The 15,056-nt window shown below is 53.4% G+C and overlaps 8 protein-coding genes across 8 annotated transcripts; 6 read left to right on the top strand and 2 right to left on the bottom strand.

Moving 5' to 3' along the window:
* Window positions 1–26: 26 nt before the first annotated feature.
* Window positions 27–746, top strand: SAICODRAFT_4196 (ribosomal protein L22; the record flags this gene model as incomplete). The annotated part of the gene is made up of 2 exons (XM_019168680.1): window positions 27–242; window positions 306–746. 2 exons carry the CDS (start codon window positions 27–29, stop codon window positions 744–746), a joined length of 657 nt encoding a protein of 218 aa, XP_019027093.1.
* Window positions 673–2,268, bottom strand: SAICODRAFT_28311 (mevalonate kinase). Its single transcript, XM_019167114.1, has 3 exons — window positions 2,125–2,268; window positions 1,908–2,064; window positions 673–1,854 (listed from the first exon to the last, which is right to left on the bottom strand). The coding sequence occupies exons 1-3, from the start codon at window positions 2,197–2,199 to the stop codon at window positions 830–832; spliced, it is 1,257 nt and encodes a 418-aa protein (XP_019027092.1). The 5' UTR covers window positions 2,200–2,268; the 3' UTR covers window positions 673–829.
* An 82-nt stretch (window positions 2,269–2,350) lies between these two features.
* Window positions 2,351–6,722, top strand: SAICODRAFT_16033 (uncharacterized protein). The gene is made up of 6 exons (XM_019165596.1): window positions 2,351–2,489; window positions 2,551–2,758; window positions 2,811–5,177; window positions 5,235–5,533; window positions 5,584–6,282; window positions 6,336–6,722. Exons 1-6 carry the CDS (start codon window positions 2,415–2,417, stop codon window positions 6,501–6,503), a joined length of 3,816 nt encoding a protein of 1,271 aa, XP_019027091.1. The 5' UTR covers window positions 2,351–2,414; the 3' UTR covers window positions 6,504–6,722.
* SAICODRAFT_16032 (uncharacterized protein) lies at window positions 6,699–7,169 on the bottom strand (the record flags this gene model as incomplete). The annotated part of the gene is made up of 2 exons (XM_019165595.1): window positions 6,699–7,029; window positions 7,085–7,169. The coding sequence occupies 2 exons, from the start codon at window positions 7,167–7,169 to the stop codon at window positions 6,815–6,817; spliced, it is 300 nt and encodes a 99-aa protein (XP_019027090.1). The 3' UTR covers window positions 6,699–6,814.
* Window positions 7,170–7,322: 153 nt separating this feature from the next.
* On the top strand, window positions 7,323–8,507 carry SAICODRAFT_32464 (PCI-domain-containing protein; the record flags this gene model as incomplete). The annotated part of the gene is made up of 1 exon (XM_019168210.1): window positions 7,323–8,507. The coding sequence occupies one exon, from the start codon at window positions 7,323–7,325 to the stop codon at window positions 8,505–8,507; it is 1,185 nt and encodes a 394-aa protein (XP_019027089.1).
* Window positions 8,508–8,710: 203 nt separating this feature from the next.
* SAICODRAFT_68386 (uncharacterized protein) lies at window positions 8,711–9,493 on the top strand (the record flags this gene model as incomplete). Its single annotated transcript, XM_019170377.1, has 1 exon — window positions 8,711–9,493. One exon carries the CDS (start codon window positions 8,711–8,713, stop codon window positions 9,353–9,355), a length of 645 nt encoding a protein of 214 aa, XP_019027088.1. The 3' UTR covers window positions 9,356–9,493.
* A 466-nt stretch (window positions 9,494–9,959) lies between these two features.
* On the top strand, window positions 9,960–11,668 carry SAICODRAFT_86441 (beta tubulin; the record flags this gene model as incomplete). Its single annotated transcript, XM_019171434.1, has 4 exons — window positions 9,960–10,007; window positions 10,151–10,164; window positions 10,230–10,326; window positions 10,481–11,668. 4 exons carry the CDS (start codon window positions 9,960–9,962, stop codon window positions 11,666–11,668), a joined length of 1,347 nt encoding a protein of 448 aa, XP_019027087.1.
* Window positions 11,669–12,131: 463 nt separating this feature from the next.
* SAICODRAFT_86438 (argininosuccinate synthetase) lies at window positions 12,132–13,566 on the top strand (the record flags this gene model as incomplete). The annotated part of the gene is made up of 3 exons (XM_019171433.1): window positions 12,132–12,163; window positions 12,229–12,302; window positions 12,368–13,566. The coding sequence occupies exons 2-3, from the start codon at window positions 12,242–12,244 to the stop codon at window positions 13,564–13,566; spliced, it is 1,260 nt and encodes a 419-aa protein (XP_019027086.1). The 5' UTR covers window positions 12,132–12,163; window positions 12,229–12,241.
* Window positions 13,567–15,056: the final 1,490 nt, after the last annotated feature.

Here is a 15,056-nt window from a genome sequence, read left to right as displayed (position 1 = left end):
CTGACTCGAACAAATCTATCGCAGAAATGTTCTCATTACGAAGATCGCCCGTCATGTTTGCCCGTCTACCACTATCAACACCATCACACACCCTGGTCCGCACGTTTGCCAGTACCGCAGCGCTGAGGGATAAGACCCTCGCGGGTCTGTCGAGTTTGTTCTCGGAGCCGAGGAGCGAGGAGGCGGAGAAGCCGGTCGTGTATAAGAAGACAAAGGAGCAGATCAAGGCTGAAGAGCCACAGGTATGGTTCCATACTTCTTTTTGAAAGTGGGTGATCGGTGACTAACGATTGGAGCACACACAGACCAAAGTCGAAACTGCCGACCTCGAAACCTCATACAGAAAGCTCGGTGACCTCGCCCGTCAAATCCAGCGTAAACCCATCGACCACGCAATCGCCCAAATGGACTTCTCCCTCAAACGCCATGGTCCCGAAATCGCCAACCTCCTCCGCACCGCCCGTGAAAGGCTCCTCAAACAAAACAAGACGCTCCAAGGACAAGATCTCTACGTCGACGCTGCATGGGTCGGAAAGGGTGTTGAGAGGAAGAAGTTGTGGACGAAGGGTAGGGGTAGGTTTGCGATTAGGGTTAATCACAGGGCGCATATGAAGGTTGTTGTTAAGAGTAAGATTACGTTGGATAGAGTGGCGGAGGAGAAGGAGAGGAAGAGGTTGAATAAGAAGGTTTGGGTGCCGCTGGAGAATAAGCCGCTCAGGGCGCGTATGCCGTACTATAACTTTTAGACGTTGTGGCGGGTATGAGTAGTCACGGAAAATAGCATTGGCATTGGAAAGGTTGGTATATCACTCTATCACTACGTATACCTCTATTGAGTCCAAAACTCCCACGCACGCCCCCTCCCAACCAAATCCTCAACCCCATCCCTCCCCTCCGCCCCCAAAAACTGTGCTTCCTCCACCCCGCTTTCTCTCAACACACCAACCCCACTCCCACCCAACGTAACCTCATACATCTCGAACCCCTCCCCCCTCAACCTCTCTTCCAACGCCCTCAACTTGTCTTCTTGTACGTCGTGCTTTAAGAGTGTGATGGCGCAGCCCCCGCCTCCGGCACCGGTGAGTTTCGTCTCACCGACATCGAATTCGGAAGAGAGTCTCCGGACATTCTCGAGCGCGGGGTGGGAGACGCCGAGGGCGTCGAGGAGGGCGTGGTTAATTCGAACCAATTGAGATAATTCCTCGACGAATTCCTGCTGAGAGGGCGGTGACAGCAAAAGCGTCGTAGCTTTCTCGGAAATCCCATGAATCGCCTCATGTATCGGCCCAGCGACATCCGGTAACGCACCCGTTAACTTCCCCACCCCCGCGACGAGTTCTGCTGTTCGTCTGGCTACGCGGGTGTTTGTTAGCAGCAGTGGTAGAGCGGGGAATGTGGTTATGTTCGTGATTGCCGGAGGTGTCGTGGGTGAGGAAAGTGAGCGTTGGAAAACGACTGCGCCGCCGGATGAAGCAACGGCGTTATCCACCCCCGAGGGCGTCCCATGAATACATTTCTCCCCGATAAAGGACCATGCGTCGATCAATTTCAACTCCGTTCCTCGGTCTTTTGTGGGTGTTGGTGGGGTGATGTGGGTGTTTTGGAGGAGTAAACCAGCTGCGATCGCGACTGAAATCGAAGCTGAGGAACCTAGTCCTGCGCCGATTGGGAGGGTTGAGCGGAGGGTGTAGGTTATGTCGAGGGATGCGGAGGAGGGGGATGCGAGGTGGAGGAAGAGGTAGAGGAATGCGTAGGCTGCGGCGTGTTTGAAGGGGGAGGAGACGAAGTCTGCGAAATGGGGTTCGAGAGCAGCGGTGAGGACTGGTTCGAGGTTGTGCGGGACGATTAGGGGGTCTATTGACAGCAATCAGCATCATGGTAGATGGGGGTGGTGGTAGACGGCACACCTTTGGAGGTGACGGATGACCATGGTAGGGAAGCGATATCCCACGAGTGTTGGAGGTGTACGTCGGCGAAGTTAAGCGTAACCTTCGGCACGCCCGTCGCAGGGGTTGAGGAAACGAGGAGGTATGAGCGTAGTGAGACGGCTGCTGCGATTGCTGCCTATAGGGGTGGTTAGTCCCGAGGAAACATAAAGGAGGATGGGGAGAATGTGAGACGGACCTTCCCGTGAACGACGGAGTGTTCACCGAAGAGAATGACCTTCCCTGGCGCAGAAACAAAGAACGACTCTGACATTGTCTGTCCCTCTTAATCACCCTGATCCGTCGCAATTGATCTCTGGTGTTTTCGCAGGTCCTCGACGGTGTATGGGTTCTCTGCAGCTCCTCGCCGCGGCCTGGCAGAAGCGTCGATCCCCATACGTCGCCAATGTCCCACCTTAATTACGACCGACGTTAAACGTAAAAATCTCGAGACGAATGGAAGGCCTTTGCGACTGATCTGTACAGAAAATGGTTGAATCTGACGAGGATCCGCCGTATGGAGCGATTCCGATCCCTGGGCTGAGTTCGAATATCCTTCGAATTGTGAGTACCCTTGAGCTTTGTGCGCAATACACGGGGGTCACGGGCTGATAGATGGTGATAGGCGAATGTTGGAGAGATCAAGTATCGCGTATATGATTCGACAAGCAAGTTGAGGTTACGGAAAGCGGAATGGATGTTGAGGACGGAGCAAGGGGCGTTGTGTAGTGTTGAGAGGGAGGAGTTATGGGTGTTTGCCAATACTTTGGGAAAGACACCTACGGGTGAAGCTGTATGGCCGGAGATTGATGTGCATGAACATGAACTCCAAGGTGAGACTAAATGCCCTTCCTAGAGATATACGGTGACTGATAGGAGGAACAGAAACGTCTTCAGGCGCATTTATTATCCGCCCTCAACATCTCTCGCCGCATACGCAAACCCATATTCCACCCACGACACACACCGCGTTTCTCAACTCCCTCAAAGGCCTTCTCTCTCACCAACTCACCCAATCCCACGGATTTGTCCCACTCGGGTCGTCGCTACTATATCCGACGGCTGGGTTGGGGGTGGTGAATGCGAGGAGATGGATTTTGTGTGGGTTGGAGGCGAGGGTTTTGGGTGATGGGAGTGTCTTGGTAGCGTTGAACGGTGAGGAGAAGGGGAGGTGGTTGCGATGTTTGTGTGATGATCGTCGTGGGTATATCCATCCAGTCGAGGCACATGAGAGATGTTGGCTCGCACCTACAGGGAGGGAATGCAAAGTCCTCTCACACATCCCCATCGCCGACCGCTACTGGCCGGAAGTCAAGGTCTTGGTCGATGGATTAGAGAAAGTCGTCCCCGCCCGTCATGTCTTCACCGACTACGAACCTCGAACGCCCCCCAAAGAAGACCTAACAATATGGAAAAAAGAGGACGCGATTATGGATGCGTTGAGGATGTGTCGTGAGTTCAAACTGGGTATGGAATCGGGCGAGAAGAATGGGGATGTGGAGGAGGAGATGGTAGGGCCGAAGGGGAGGAAGGAGGGTGCGGTGGGGGTTGTGTATCCGACTCCGCCGGATGCGTTGTTGCATCTTCCTGGGGTACACTCTATTCAACAACAGCAAATCCAAACACAGGCGCAGATATCACCGCAACCTGCCCCTACTCCGGCTGCTTCAACCGCCTCAGTCGAAGCACCGAACCCGAAAGACGTCAAGCAAACTGTGTCTAAAAGCAAAAAAGAAAACTCCTTCGACTTCTGGGACGCGAAATTTGATGAACCAGATCTCGACGAAGATGATTTATGGGGCGAAGACGATGACGGGGTAGGAGGGTTCGGACAGGGTGTTACGGATGCTGATTGGGACTTTTTCGACAAACCCGCGAACGAGCCCTACGCTGAACCTGTGCAAGATCAGGTGATGGAGGGCATTGAGGATACGAGAGATGCGGAGATAGGGGAGGCTCATGTCCTGCCCGGGCCCCCAGGAGACAAAAGGGGTTGGGATGGGGACATAGAGGAGAGGATGGAGGTTGATCAGCAGCCAGCGAGGGTGCAGCAGAGGGAGGCGCAATACCCGGCGGGGATTCTGCAGTATGATTCGCCTGCAGCGACGCCGATTCATCCGAAAGATGTACGGGTGCTCACACCGCAACCTAAGTCGCTCGGGATACTCGGCGCCGCAGCCGAGGTCAACAGCGAACCTCGAGGCAAGGAAAACAAGGTTTTGGTACCGAAGGGATTCGAGGCAGTCAAGTTCTCCGCCAAAGTCGAAAAGAACGACAAGAAATACGGAGTTGGGGGACGGTATTACGCTCCTCCCAAATCGTCCTCATCCTCCTCTTCCGACACCACCAGCTATGATGACGACGAAGACGAACCACAGCCAGTCCAGCGGAAACGACCGTGGGAAGAGGCGTTCGAGAAGGTATTGGTCAAGCCCCCGCCATCGGAGGTTGCGGAAACACCGGAAGAGGTTGATCCGGAGACGGAGTTGGTGGGGATGGCGTGGGAGTGGGATTCCAATCACTTATTTCGGGACGGGTTTATGGGCGATCCTGAACCGCAGAGGGTTATTAGCGAGGATAAAGCTGGGATTGTACAGGTGTTTGTCGAACATGTGCTCTTTGGGTATGAAGTACCTCCATTGCCATCGCCGGACGATGGCTTTATTCCGAAGGGGAATACGTTGTGCAAGGCTTTGAGGAGCGCGGTTGGGGAGGTTGAGGGGACGGAGGTTTTGACGGCGAGGGGATTAAGTGAGATCGCTGACCCTGTACCGCCTGAATCTACTGTTGGAGGAGGGGGAGGGAAGACGGGGTTTAAGCCGAAGGCGGTGCCGAGGAGTGCAAGAAAGAATTCTGTTGTGGACGGCGATGTGACGATGGAAGATGCGCCGTTGGGGGAAGGGAGCAAGGATTTATTTTTGATCCCGCCTCCGAAGTTGACGACGATGTTCAAGGAGAAGAAGATCGAGTACTCGGTCCTTGCACAGCGGTACTGGACCACGATTGGTCTTGCGCCTTTAGGCGGCCCGCGAAACGTTTCGGCTATCATTGTTTACCCCGGTTCTGAGGCGATGAGCTATGCGGCCGATTCCTTCCTGAACAGGATGAGAGGGACTTGGGAGCTTAATAAGTTGGGGAAGCATCGGGCTTTTATGGGGGGCAGTAAGGTTGCTGTCAACCTTGGCGGAAGTGAGAAGGAGGGTGAATGGGAGGGTGCGTGGAGGATGATGAATGCGAAGATTTTGGGCGTTGGTATGTATCATCAAACCTTTCAAGTGATTTTCAATCCTAACATGATGAGTTTGACAGGTCGACAGCTCCGTTCCTCGGCTGCTCAAGATAGTGGTGCGCACTTCGTTGTGTACATCGTTAACCCATTCAATAATCCCGCCGCTACGGCAGCTCTGTGTGGGAGTTTTGCACAGATGGAGAAGCTTTATCAGAGTGGTGGAGATAAGATGCCGCGGACTTCTGTGAGTTTGTTGCCGATGAGGATGTTGGTGGGGGACGAGTGGGGATGTAGAGGGAAGTTGAACCAGAGGGAGTACCTCCAGATGGCATTGGCATTGTATGAGAGGCTTGGATTTACGCAGCAGAAGGCTCTCGATGTAAGTGTATTCTGTTTGTTCTCGTGCTGTGCTGACCTGTGACCATACAGGTCTTCTCCAAATCACCGGTCGCAAAGCCATGGGTCTTGGCGCATCCAGTCCCAACTCAAATCAACTTCAGGTTGTCCACGCATCGGTCGCCGTCGATCTTACACGAGAATATGATGTTGCATGTCGCATATGCGGTTTCAGAGGATGGAAGATGGCTCTGCGTTGCCTGGTGCAACGAACACGGCGAATACACTTTCGCCGACGCCTTTCGAATCAATCTGGAGGACCCGGGTGCGAAGGGGTGGCATGAGGCGTACCAAAAGGCCTGGACAAAGACGATGGAGATCATCAGCGTGATGAAGATCCATTGGAGAGTTGTTGTTGCGAAGCATGGTTTCATGACGACGGATGAAATGAGTTTCTGGTTGCGCCTATCTACCGCGAACGAGGGAGCTTCTCCGTACAGCCTTACTCTAGCAAGCGTAGACGTGGATTCTAACCTTGCGTTGAGCACGTTCGGGGATCAACCGTTGAGGTTAGATGACCTATTCGATCCGGAGGACTTTAGTGAGTACAAAAGTGTGGACCAGACCTTGAAGGAGGGATTGGGATACAAGGACGATGAGACGTGGGGCATGATACTGAATTATCGCGTCCCTTGGCCTTGCGAGGGTGAATCTGAAGGCGCGATGAAGTATCCGGCGATGAGTGCATATCTACTACGGAGAGCAGAAGGCGACGTATGTGAAGGGGTGCAGGTATGTTCGGGCTATCATCTCTCTGCTTCCGTGGCTGACTCACCATTCTACAGGTTCACCTCCTTTACGCGCGAGATCAACTACGACCGTTGATGAAAGATATTCTGGGGCAATATCGGAATTTGGCGGTGTTACGGCGCTATTCAAACAGTAGGCAATCGGTTCCTTGGCATATATGGGCAGTTCAGCGGCTTCAGGAGGGGTTTAAGTACTTATCATGACAGTATGGAGCAGCATAGGGTATGGGTATCGGATAGTTGGTAAGGAAGGAGTTGGGGGTCGGTCCGAAGATAACTCCTGAGAATCCCGGGGCGGAAAACAGCAGCAGTCTATCAAAGGCCAAGGTGCGTCCTTCAAAGAGAGAGTCACAGAAATAACTGGGAGAGAGGAGTGAACGTGTCTTCAATACATACTTTCACCGACCTGCGGGTATCATATTGCTCATATCGTACATATGCATCCTTGTATCACCTGCCTTTTGTCTTTATTTGTCCTTCCCATTTCGTATTCAGCGCATCACCGATTGCTCTCGTCATGCTCCACCTGGCGCACTCGGCGTACCCGGTATCGACTGTTTCTGTGAGTCCTCCTCTTGAAATCCCAGGTTCTTGAAATCATCCTTCAGCATAAGCTCCTTGTCCATACGACACTGCAGGTAATCCTTTCCGAGGAGCCTGCACTGACTATTGTCACCACGGTAGGCCTTAAGGCAGTTGAGATAGATCTGCATCACTTCTTTGCACTCGCCTGTTTGTTCCCATGTCAGATCACGGTTCCACACCATCGCATTTTGGCTACAAACCAGCATGATCCAGTGGAAAGATACCACGCTCTGGCGGGAGCGTTGATCCCTTGATTAAATTGTTGGCTGGCCGACCGAAAGACATTTTGGTGGTTTGGTGTAACGTAGACTTCCAGGAGCCATTCGACCTCAGGGTACTGCGCCACGACGGGCCACACAAATGACGACGCGTACTGCTGTTTGTACGAAAGCGATACACCAAATTATACCCCCCTCGAAGACGGCGACGAATACCAATATGGCTACCGATAACGACGTAGCACCTCCTCAATACCCTTCGCTTGCGTTGGCACAGCAATTGTTCGTTTTGCGTGAGCCGAGCCTGCAACACCTCCATGCCGAGACTCTCCCCGTTCTCCTCGATAAAATCAATGAATTGTCGGCATACCCGCTGTATGCTGAGCTCAAGTCTCTGATTGGAAGTGAATGGAAGCAATCGGTATACGACGAGATGAAGTCCAAAGCCGAGGCGGAGGAGAAGCTGCTGGATGACGATGCGGAGAAGGCGAAGGAACAGGAGGCTGAAGGCGAGGAGGACTTGCGCAAGATTGAATTCAAGAGGATCAACCTTGTCACACGCATTCACGACTTCGAGCGCTCTCGCACTTTGGTTGACGCCATTCTCGCCGCCCCCACGACCTCCATCCCGACAAAGCTTGACTTCTCCTTCACCCACCTCCGTCAGGCACTCTTCGTCGCTGACGTTGCACTTACCGCATCCACCATCGAGTCTACTCGCACATTGATTGACCAAGGAGGTGATTGGGACCGCAGAAACAAGCTGAAGGCTTACGAGGGCCTTTTCCTCCTTTCCCAAAGACAATACGCACAAGCAGCCAACCTCTTGCTCGACTGCGCCACCACATTCACATCTACCGAGCTCTGCACCTACGAAGAAATCGTCGCATGGGCCGTCGTAGCCGCCGTGGTCTCCCTCCCACGAACGGAGCTCAAGACCCGCGTCATCGACTCGCCCGAGGTATTGGCAGTCTTGCCTCCTACACACGCTCTTGTCACCCTGACCCAATCCCTCTATATTTGCGATTATGCCTCATTCTTCCGCGCTCTCGCCGAAGCTGAACAATCCGTCCTTCTCACGACCCGGTACACCCGCCCCCACGCTCGCTGGTACGTCCGCGAACTCCGTCGTCGATCCTACGCTCAGCTTCTCGAGTCCTACCGCTCCGTGTCTCTGTCACATATGGCTGCGGCATTCGGAGTCAGCACTTCCTATATCGATGCTGATTTGGCAAGGTTTATTGTTGGGGGTGGCTTGGCTGCTACGATTGATAGGGTTGGAGGGACAGTTGAGACAAAGAGGTTGGATGAGAAGAACGGGGTTTATACGAAGTTGATTAAGGTTGGTGATGGGGTTTTGAATAAGTTGCAGAGGTATGGGGCTGTTGTTGAGGGCGTTGAGTAAGCGAGGAGGAAGCTTAGTCAGAGTCTTGCATGGGAGAAGATAACGATACCAACCTGAAACGAACGTCTCCATTCCTTTATCTTGCAATTGTCATACTCGACTGCTTCATATGATGCAAGTCTTCCGTGCGCGTGCGGTCAACGGTTCCCACGGCTGCTGTCAAATCCATATACCCGCGGCCGCCGCACGAGCCCCCAATTTGTATGGCTGACCACTTGTCCGATTCGCCTGAGTTGCTCGCGTCCATCGGTACTGCTAACTCTTCATTCCTTGCAAAGTTGCAATCCCCCTCGCTCGTTTTCGCAAGCCGAGTTCTTACAATGCTTGACTCACACAAGCACATCCCTCGTGCTCTCCTTCTCGCAGACCAGCAGAAGCTTTATTATGCCACCGTGACCCTTTCCGATGCTGCGTCCAACACGGGTGTCGGTGTCGCGTTTCTCATGACTGCAACCTCAACTGCTACTCTTGAAGCCTCCGCCGCTCTCCCCGTCAAGAACAGTTACAGCTCCGGTCCTTCGACTACCGTCATTACCATCCTCGCAGTCACAACGCTCCTCGTCGCAGCCCTCTTTGTGCTAGCCCTCATCGCATTCTACATTTACCGCCATCGTCGCCTCGCTGCCTCTAAAGACGGTCCTGGCACGGACGTTATGACCGACTATAAATTGTTCTGGAAGCGCAAGAGGGAAAGTGGGGATTTGGTTCCGCCAACTGTTATATTCTCGGGGAATGAGAAGGATATGGAGAGGGAGGGACAAAAGAGGGCGATTGGATTAGCGGGGTTTTGCATCCCGGTGGTAGTTGTTAGTGATGCTGATGGGAGTCATGGTGCGAGGGCGATATAGGGGGTGTATGCTATGAAACTGGAGGTGTATGCGGCGGGAAAAAACTTGAAGATGAGTATCGCGAGCATACTGACACTGTCTCAGGTTGTCGTTGTTAACCGAGCGTTGACCTTACTGACGTCGGGATACGCATACGTCCATATCTTCCTTCGAGAGCACGGCCTGCTCTCTTACCGCTGGAGTTACTGAAGACGTTACTTTGTTTTACCTCACCTATCACATATACCAATTCGATACTCGTTATACTCTGCTTCCCGTCGGTCATTACTGCTTTCACACGCGTCGCTCCTTTCCCGGGCCCCTCAACATGTACACCACCAGCAACGAGCACGCCGTCGATGAAGCACCAAATCCACAAAGAACGAGGCGAGTAATCGTATCATATCAAAGCACAAAACAATAAAAATGCACCCACTGTCGCACGGATCTTCCTACGAGTTTCGAATAAACTGCCTGTCGCGCCTCCTTACATGTCCCCCTTTCGCCAGCCCCAAAAAGGCAACGCGCCAAATTCCCTCTCGAGGGCCAACACAACAACACAACGTAGAAAGAACACCATCCTCGACCAACCGACAACCAACGATACCCCGACAAATCAGACAATATGCGTGAGATTGTGCACCTTCAGACCGGTCAGTGTGGTAACCAGATTGTACGTTCAATTCCCGTTCTTGTCCCGTTTCTCTCCGCGTTTGCGCTTCCGTGGGCGGTGTGGTGGCCCTTGGGAGTTGTATGCGGCGAAGAGGACGCGTTAATTCGTTTCGAATCGATTGCTAACATTATGTTTCTTTACAGGGTGCCTCTTTCTGGTTCGTCTTGCCTGTTTGAACGATGCAATCGATGTAGGGTGACTGACGCGTGTTCTTTCGTACAGGCAAACCATCGCCGGTGAGCACGGTATTAACGGCTCTGGACACTATGAGGGTACTTCTGACCTTCAGTTGGAGAGGATGAACGTTTACTTCAACGAGGTACGTGGTGATTGAGTTGGAGATGGGAATTGTGGTCGTGACTATGTCTGTCAAAACAATGGCAATATGGCGCGACGACTATTCACCCCTTCACGAGCAATTCGGACTCGAATGCTCGTGATTTATGAGAACACTCGCTAACGGTTGTGGTTAGGCTGCCGGTGGCAAGTACGTCCCCCGTGCTGTCCTCGTCGACTTGGAGCCCGGAACCATGGACGCCGTCCGTGCCGGTCCTTTCGGTGAACTTTTCCGCCCCGACAACTACATCTTCGGTCAATCCGGTGCTGGTAACAACTGGGCTAAGGGTCACTACACTGAGGGTGCTGAGCTCGTCGACTCTGTCCTCGATGTCGTCCGTCGCGAGGCTGAGGGCTGTGACTGCCTCCAGGGTTTCCAGATTACTCACTCTCTAGGTGGTGGTACCGGTGCTGGTATGGGTACGCTTTTGATCTCCAAGATCCGTGAGGAGTACCCCGACAGAATGATGGCCACCTTCTCCGTCGTTCCTTCCCCCAAGGTTTCCGACACCGTTGTTGAGCCTTACAACGCCACCCTCTCCGTCCACCAGCTCGTTGAGAACTCCGACGAGACCTTCTGTATCGACAACGAGGCTTTGTACGACATCTGTATGCGTACCCTCAAGTTGACCAACCCCTCTTACGGAGACCTTAACCACCTCGTCTCCGCCGTCATGTCCGGTATCACCACCTGTCTTCGTTTCCCTGGTCAGTTGAACTCTGACTTGAGGAAGTTGGCTGTCAACATGGTTCCCTTCCCCCGTCTCCACTTCTTCATGGTCGGATTCGCTCCCCTCACCGCCCCTGGCGCCCGTTCTTTCCGCGCTCTGTCCGTCCCTGAGTTGACCCAGCAGATGTTCGACGCGAAAAACATGATGGCCGCTTCGGACCCCCGTCACGGCCGTTACTTGACCGTCGCTGCTATCTTCCGTGGTCAGGTCTCCATGAAGGAGGTCGAGGAGCAGATGCGCTCCGTCCAGACGAAGAACTCCTCTTACTTCGTTGAGTGGATCCCCAACAACGTCCAGACCGCACTCTGTTCCATCCCTCCCCGCAACCTCAAGATGTCCTCCACTTTCATCGGTAACTCCACCTCCATCCAGGAGCTCTTCAAGCGTGTCGGCGAGCAGTTCTCCGCCATGTTCAGAAGGAAGGCTTTCTTGCACTGGTACACTGGTGAGGGTATGGATGTTCTCGAGTTCAACGAGGCAGAGTCTAATATGAACGACTTGGTGAGCGAGTACCAGCAGTACCAGGAGGCAGGTGTCGACGAGGAGTTGGAGGAGGGCGAGTACGAGGAGGAGATGCCCCAGGAGGACATGTAAGCTCCTCAATAGCTGAAAGATAAGAGTGTGAGAGAGAACACGCCAAAAAACTTGCTATACCAAACTGAAGGATAGGGGTGCATGGGTGTTTTTTTGTTGTCAATAGAGGTGGAAAGAGATGTGTTGCTTATTGCTTTCTTTTTATTGCTTGATGTTTTTGTACTTGGTTATTACCCATAATACTCTTTTGAAAGTGCGTGCTTTGTACCTAGCAACCCTAAGGGACCGGGGAATATCCTCAGGGAGTTGGTTGAGTTCCGGCGTGGGATGTAGGGAATGAACTTGGTGTTTGGAATAGTTCATGAAGATGATCTCGGAGAAGGATAAAAGAAAATACGAGGTCGATGAAGGACTGACGGACGGTTACGCTTATCGCCCAGCAGAAATCAGCAGCTGCGACCCCATGTCCGGCCGCCGTCTAGTCAGACGCTACCGCGTATCAATCTCTAAATCCTCTTCGTCGAGTCACCGTCGGTCCATCACCCATACAAGAAGGTTCCGTTTGATCTTCCCCTTATTGCCCCGTCGCATCCCATACTGAAGCTGGTATTCGCTCACAGGAATCTATAAAACATGTCTGCTCTCGTCTCTGGTCAGAAGGACAAGGTCCTCCTCGCTTACTCTGGTGGTCTCGGTATGTGCTCCCTGCGACCCTTCCTCGGACGAAACGCGTTGATCTGACACATGTTTCGCTCACAGACACCTCCATCATCCTCGTCTGGCTTATCGAGTGCGGTTACGACGTTATCGCTTACTGCGCTGATGTCGGTCAGGAGGAAGACTTCGAGGCTGCCCGCGAGAAGGCCCTCTCCCTCGGTGCCTCCAAGGTCTTGATTGAGGACCTCCGTCGCGAGTTCGTCGAGGAGCTCTGCTTCCCCGCCGTCCAGTGTAACGCCGCCTACGAGAACATCTACCTCCTCGGTACCTCCCTCGCCCGTCCCGTCATCGCTCGTCGCCAGATCGAGATCGCCCGTCAGGAGGGTTGTGTTGCCGTCTCCCACGGTGCCACCGGAAAGGGTAACGACTGTGTCCGTTTCGAGCTCGCTTACTACGCTTTGATGCCTGAGATCAAGGTCATCGCTCCTTGGCGTATCCCCGAATTCTACAACCGCTTCCCTGGACGCAAGGACCTCTTGGCTTACGCCGCCGAGAAGAACATCCCCGTTCTCCAGACCACCAAGAAGCCCTGGTCTATGGACGAGAACTTGGCTCACTGCTCCTACGAGGCTGGTATCCTCGAGGACCCTGCCGTCACTCCCCCCAAGGACATGTGGAAGTTGACCGTTGACCCCATGGACGCCCCCGACGCCATGGAGAAGTTCACTCTCTACTTCGAGAAGGGTATCCCCACCAAGCTCGTCCAGGCCGACGGCAAGACCGTCACCGACCCCCTCGACCTCTTCCTCGCCATCAATGCCATCGCCCGCCGCAACGGTGTCGGCCGTATCGACATCGTCGAGAACCGCTTCATCGGTGTCAAGTCCCGCGGATGCTACGAAACCCCCGGTCTCACCGTCCTCCGCCTCGCCCACATGGACATTGAGGGACTCACCCTCGACCGTGAGGTCCGTGCCCTCCGTGACGCCTTCGTCACCGTCGGCTTCTCCAAGATTCTCTACAACGGACAGTACTTCTCCCCCGAGCGCGAGTTCCTCTCTGCTGCCCTCGAGGCTTCCCAGAAGACTGTTAACGGACAGGTTGAGGTTGGATGTTACAAGGGTAACACCATCATCCTTGGTCGTTCCTCTGAGACCGAGAAGTTGTACGATGCTACTCAGTCTTCTATGGATGAGCTTGGTGGATTCGAGCCTACTGACACTTCTGGATTCATTGCTATTGAGTCTATCAGGTTGAGGAAGTTCGGTCAGGCTAAGATGGAGAGGGGTGAGAAGTTCTAAATTAGGAGTATTAGAAAATGGTGAAGAGACGATAGGAAGAGGTATACGAGTATAATAGACATTTAAAAAAAAGTGAACCAGATGTGCATGCCCAATGTGAGTGATATATTCCGCAATGTTCAAACGCCAACAACGAATACTGCTCCAAAACCACAACTTTTGTCCATGATTTACTTTCCCATCTCCTGCATCGTAGCAATCTGCATCTGCAACTCCATATTAATCTGTACCAACCTCGTCCCCTCATCCTCCGCAACCTGTTTCTCCTGCCTCGCCTTCTCTAACTCCTCCTTCAACTGCTCCAACTCATCCTTGCCGGCACTGTCGGCAATCCTCTTTTGGAAATCAGCGATTGTGGATTCGTAGGATTTGCGCATCTCGTCTGCTTCGCGGGATGCTTTGTCCATCTTCGCACGCACTTCCTCGACGACGTGTCTCATGTCTTCGAGTTCGCGTTCTTTGGTGATGGTGGATTGTTCCATTTTTGCTCGGACATCAGCGACGACGGATTTCATCTCATCAATCTCCTTTTCCCTTGCCTTCAACTGCTCCGTCAGTTCCTTGTTCGCCTTCTCGTGCTCCTTCCTGAGCTCCTCTATGGCCTCGACACGCTGCTGCTTCTCGAAGGTCGCTTCCTTGACGGCTGTGTCGCGTTTGACCGTGATAGCATCCAGCTCCTTCCGCGTCTCCTCGAGATCAGAGCGGAGTGCGGTGATTTGCTTTACACGATCGTCCTGAACCGCAATGATCTCCTTATCGTGTTTCGCCTTCCACTCCGCGTCTAACTTCTCCAATGCCTCTTTCACGGCTGCCTCAACATCTTCACGGTTGGACGCTTCCTCGAGCGTCGCGATTTCCTCACGCAACTCCTTTTCAATAGCACCGACTTGCGCTCTAGCGTCAGCGACGATGGAGTCCTGCGCATTGAGCTCATTCTTGAGTGCCTTCATCTCGTCACTGTGCTTGCTTTGGAGCTCCGAGTTGGCTTTTCGCTGGGCTTCCAACTCCTCACGAAGAGCCTCCAACGCCTGATTATGCTTCTCCTCGAGCTCAGCCTTGGTCTTCTGGACAGCAGAATCGACATCCTTCTCGGCCTGTGCGAGCTTCTGGCGCAAACTGTTCACCTCCTCAGCCTGCTTCTTAAACTCTGCCTCAACCTCCGCCTTCGCCTTGACAGCTCCCACAGCCACCGCCTGCTGTTTCTCAATCTCCTTCCGCAGCTCAAATACCATCTTCGCATGCTTCTCCTCCAGCTCCAACTTGACGTTCTTACCAGCCGCCTCCACATCTTTCCGTGTCTTGTCCAACTTCTGCCTCAGTTCTTCCGACTCGACGGCCTGTTTCTTCGCCTCCCCCTCTAGCTTTTCTGCACGATTCTTCGCGTCGTTGGCATGAGCTTTCACGTCGGCTAGCTCTCGCTCTTTCGATTCGTTCAGTTTTCGGAGTTCGTCGCCGAGGGAAGCAATAACACCGCCCTTCGCGTCCAGCTC

Source organism: Saitoella complicata (assembly GCF_001661265.1).
Source record: "Saitoella complicata NRRL Y-17804 unplaced genomic scaffold SAICOscaffold_1, whole genome shotgun sequence".
In the NCBI taxonomy this organism is placed as follows: Eukaryota; Fungi; Ascomycota; class Saitoellomycetes; order Saitoellales; family Saitoellaceae; genus Saitoella; species Saitoella complicata.
Note: the sequence above shows the minus strand (reverse complement) of the source record. Positions and strands in the feature narration are given on the sequence as shown.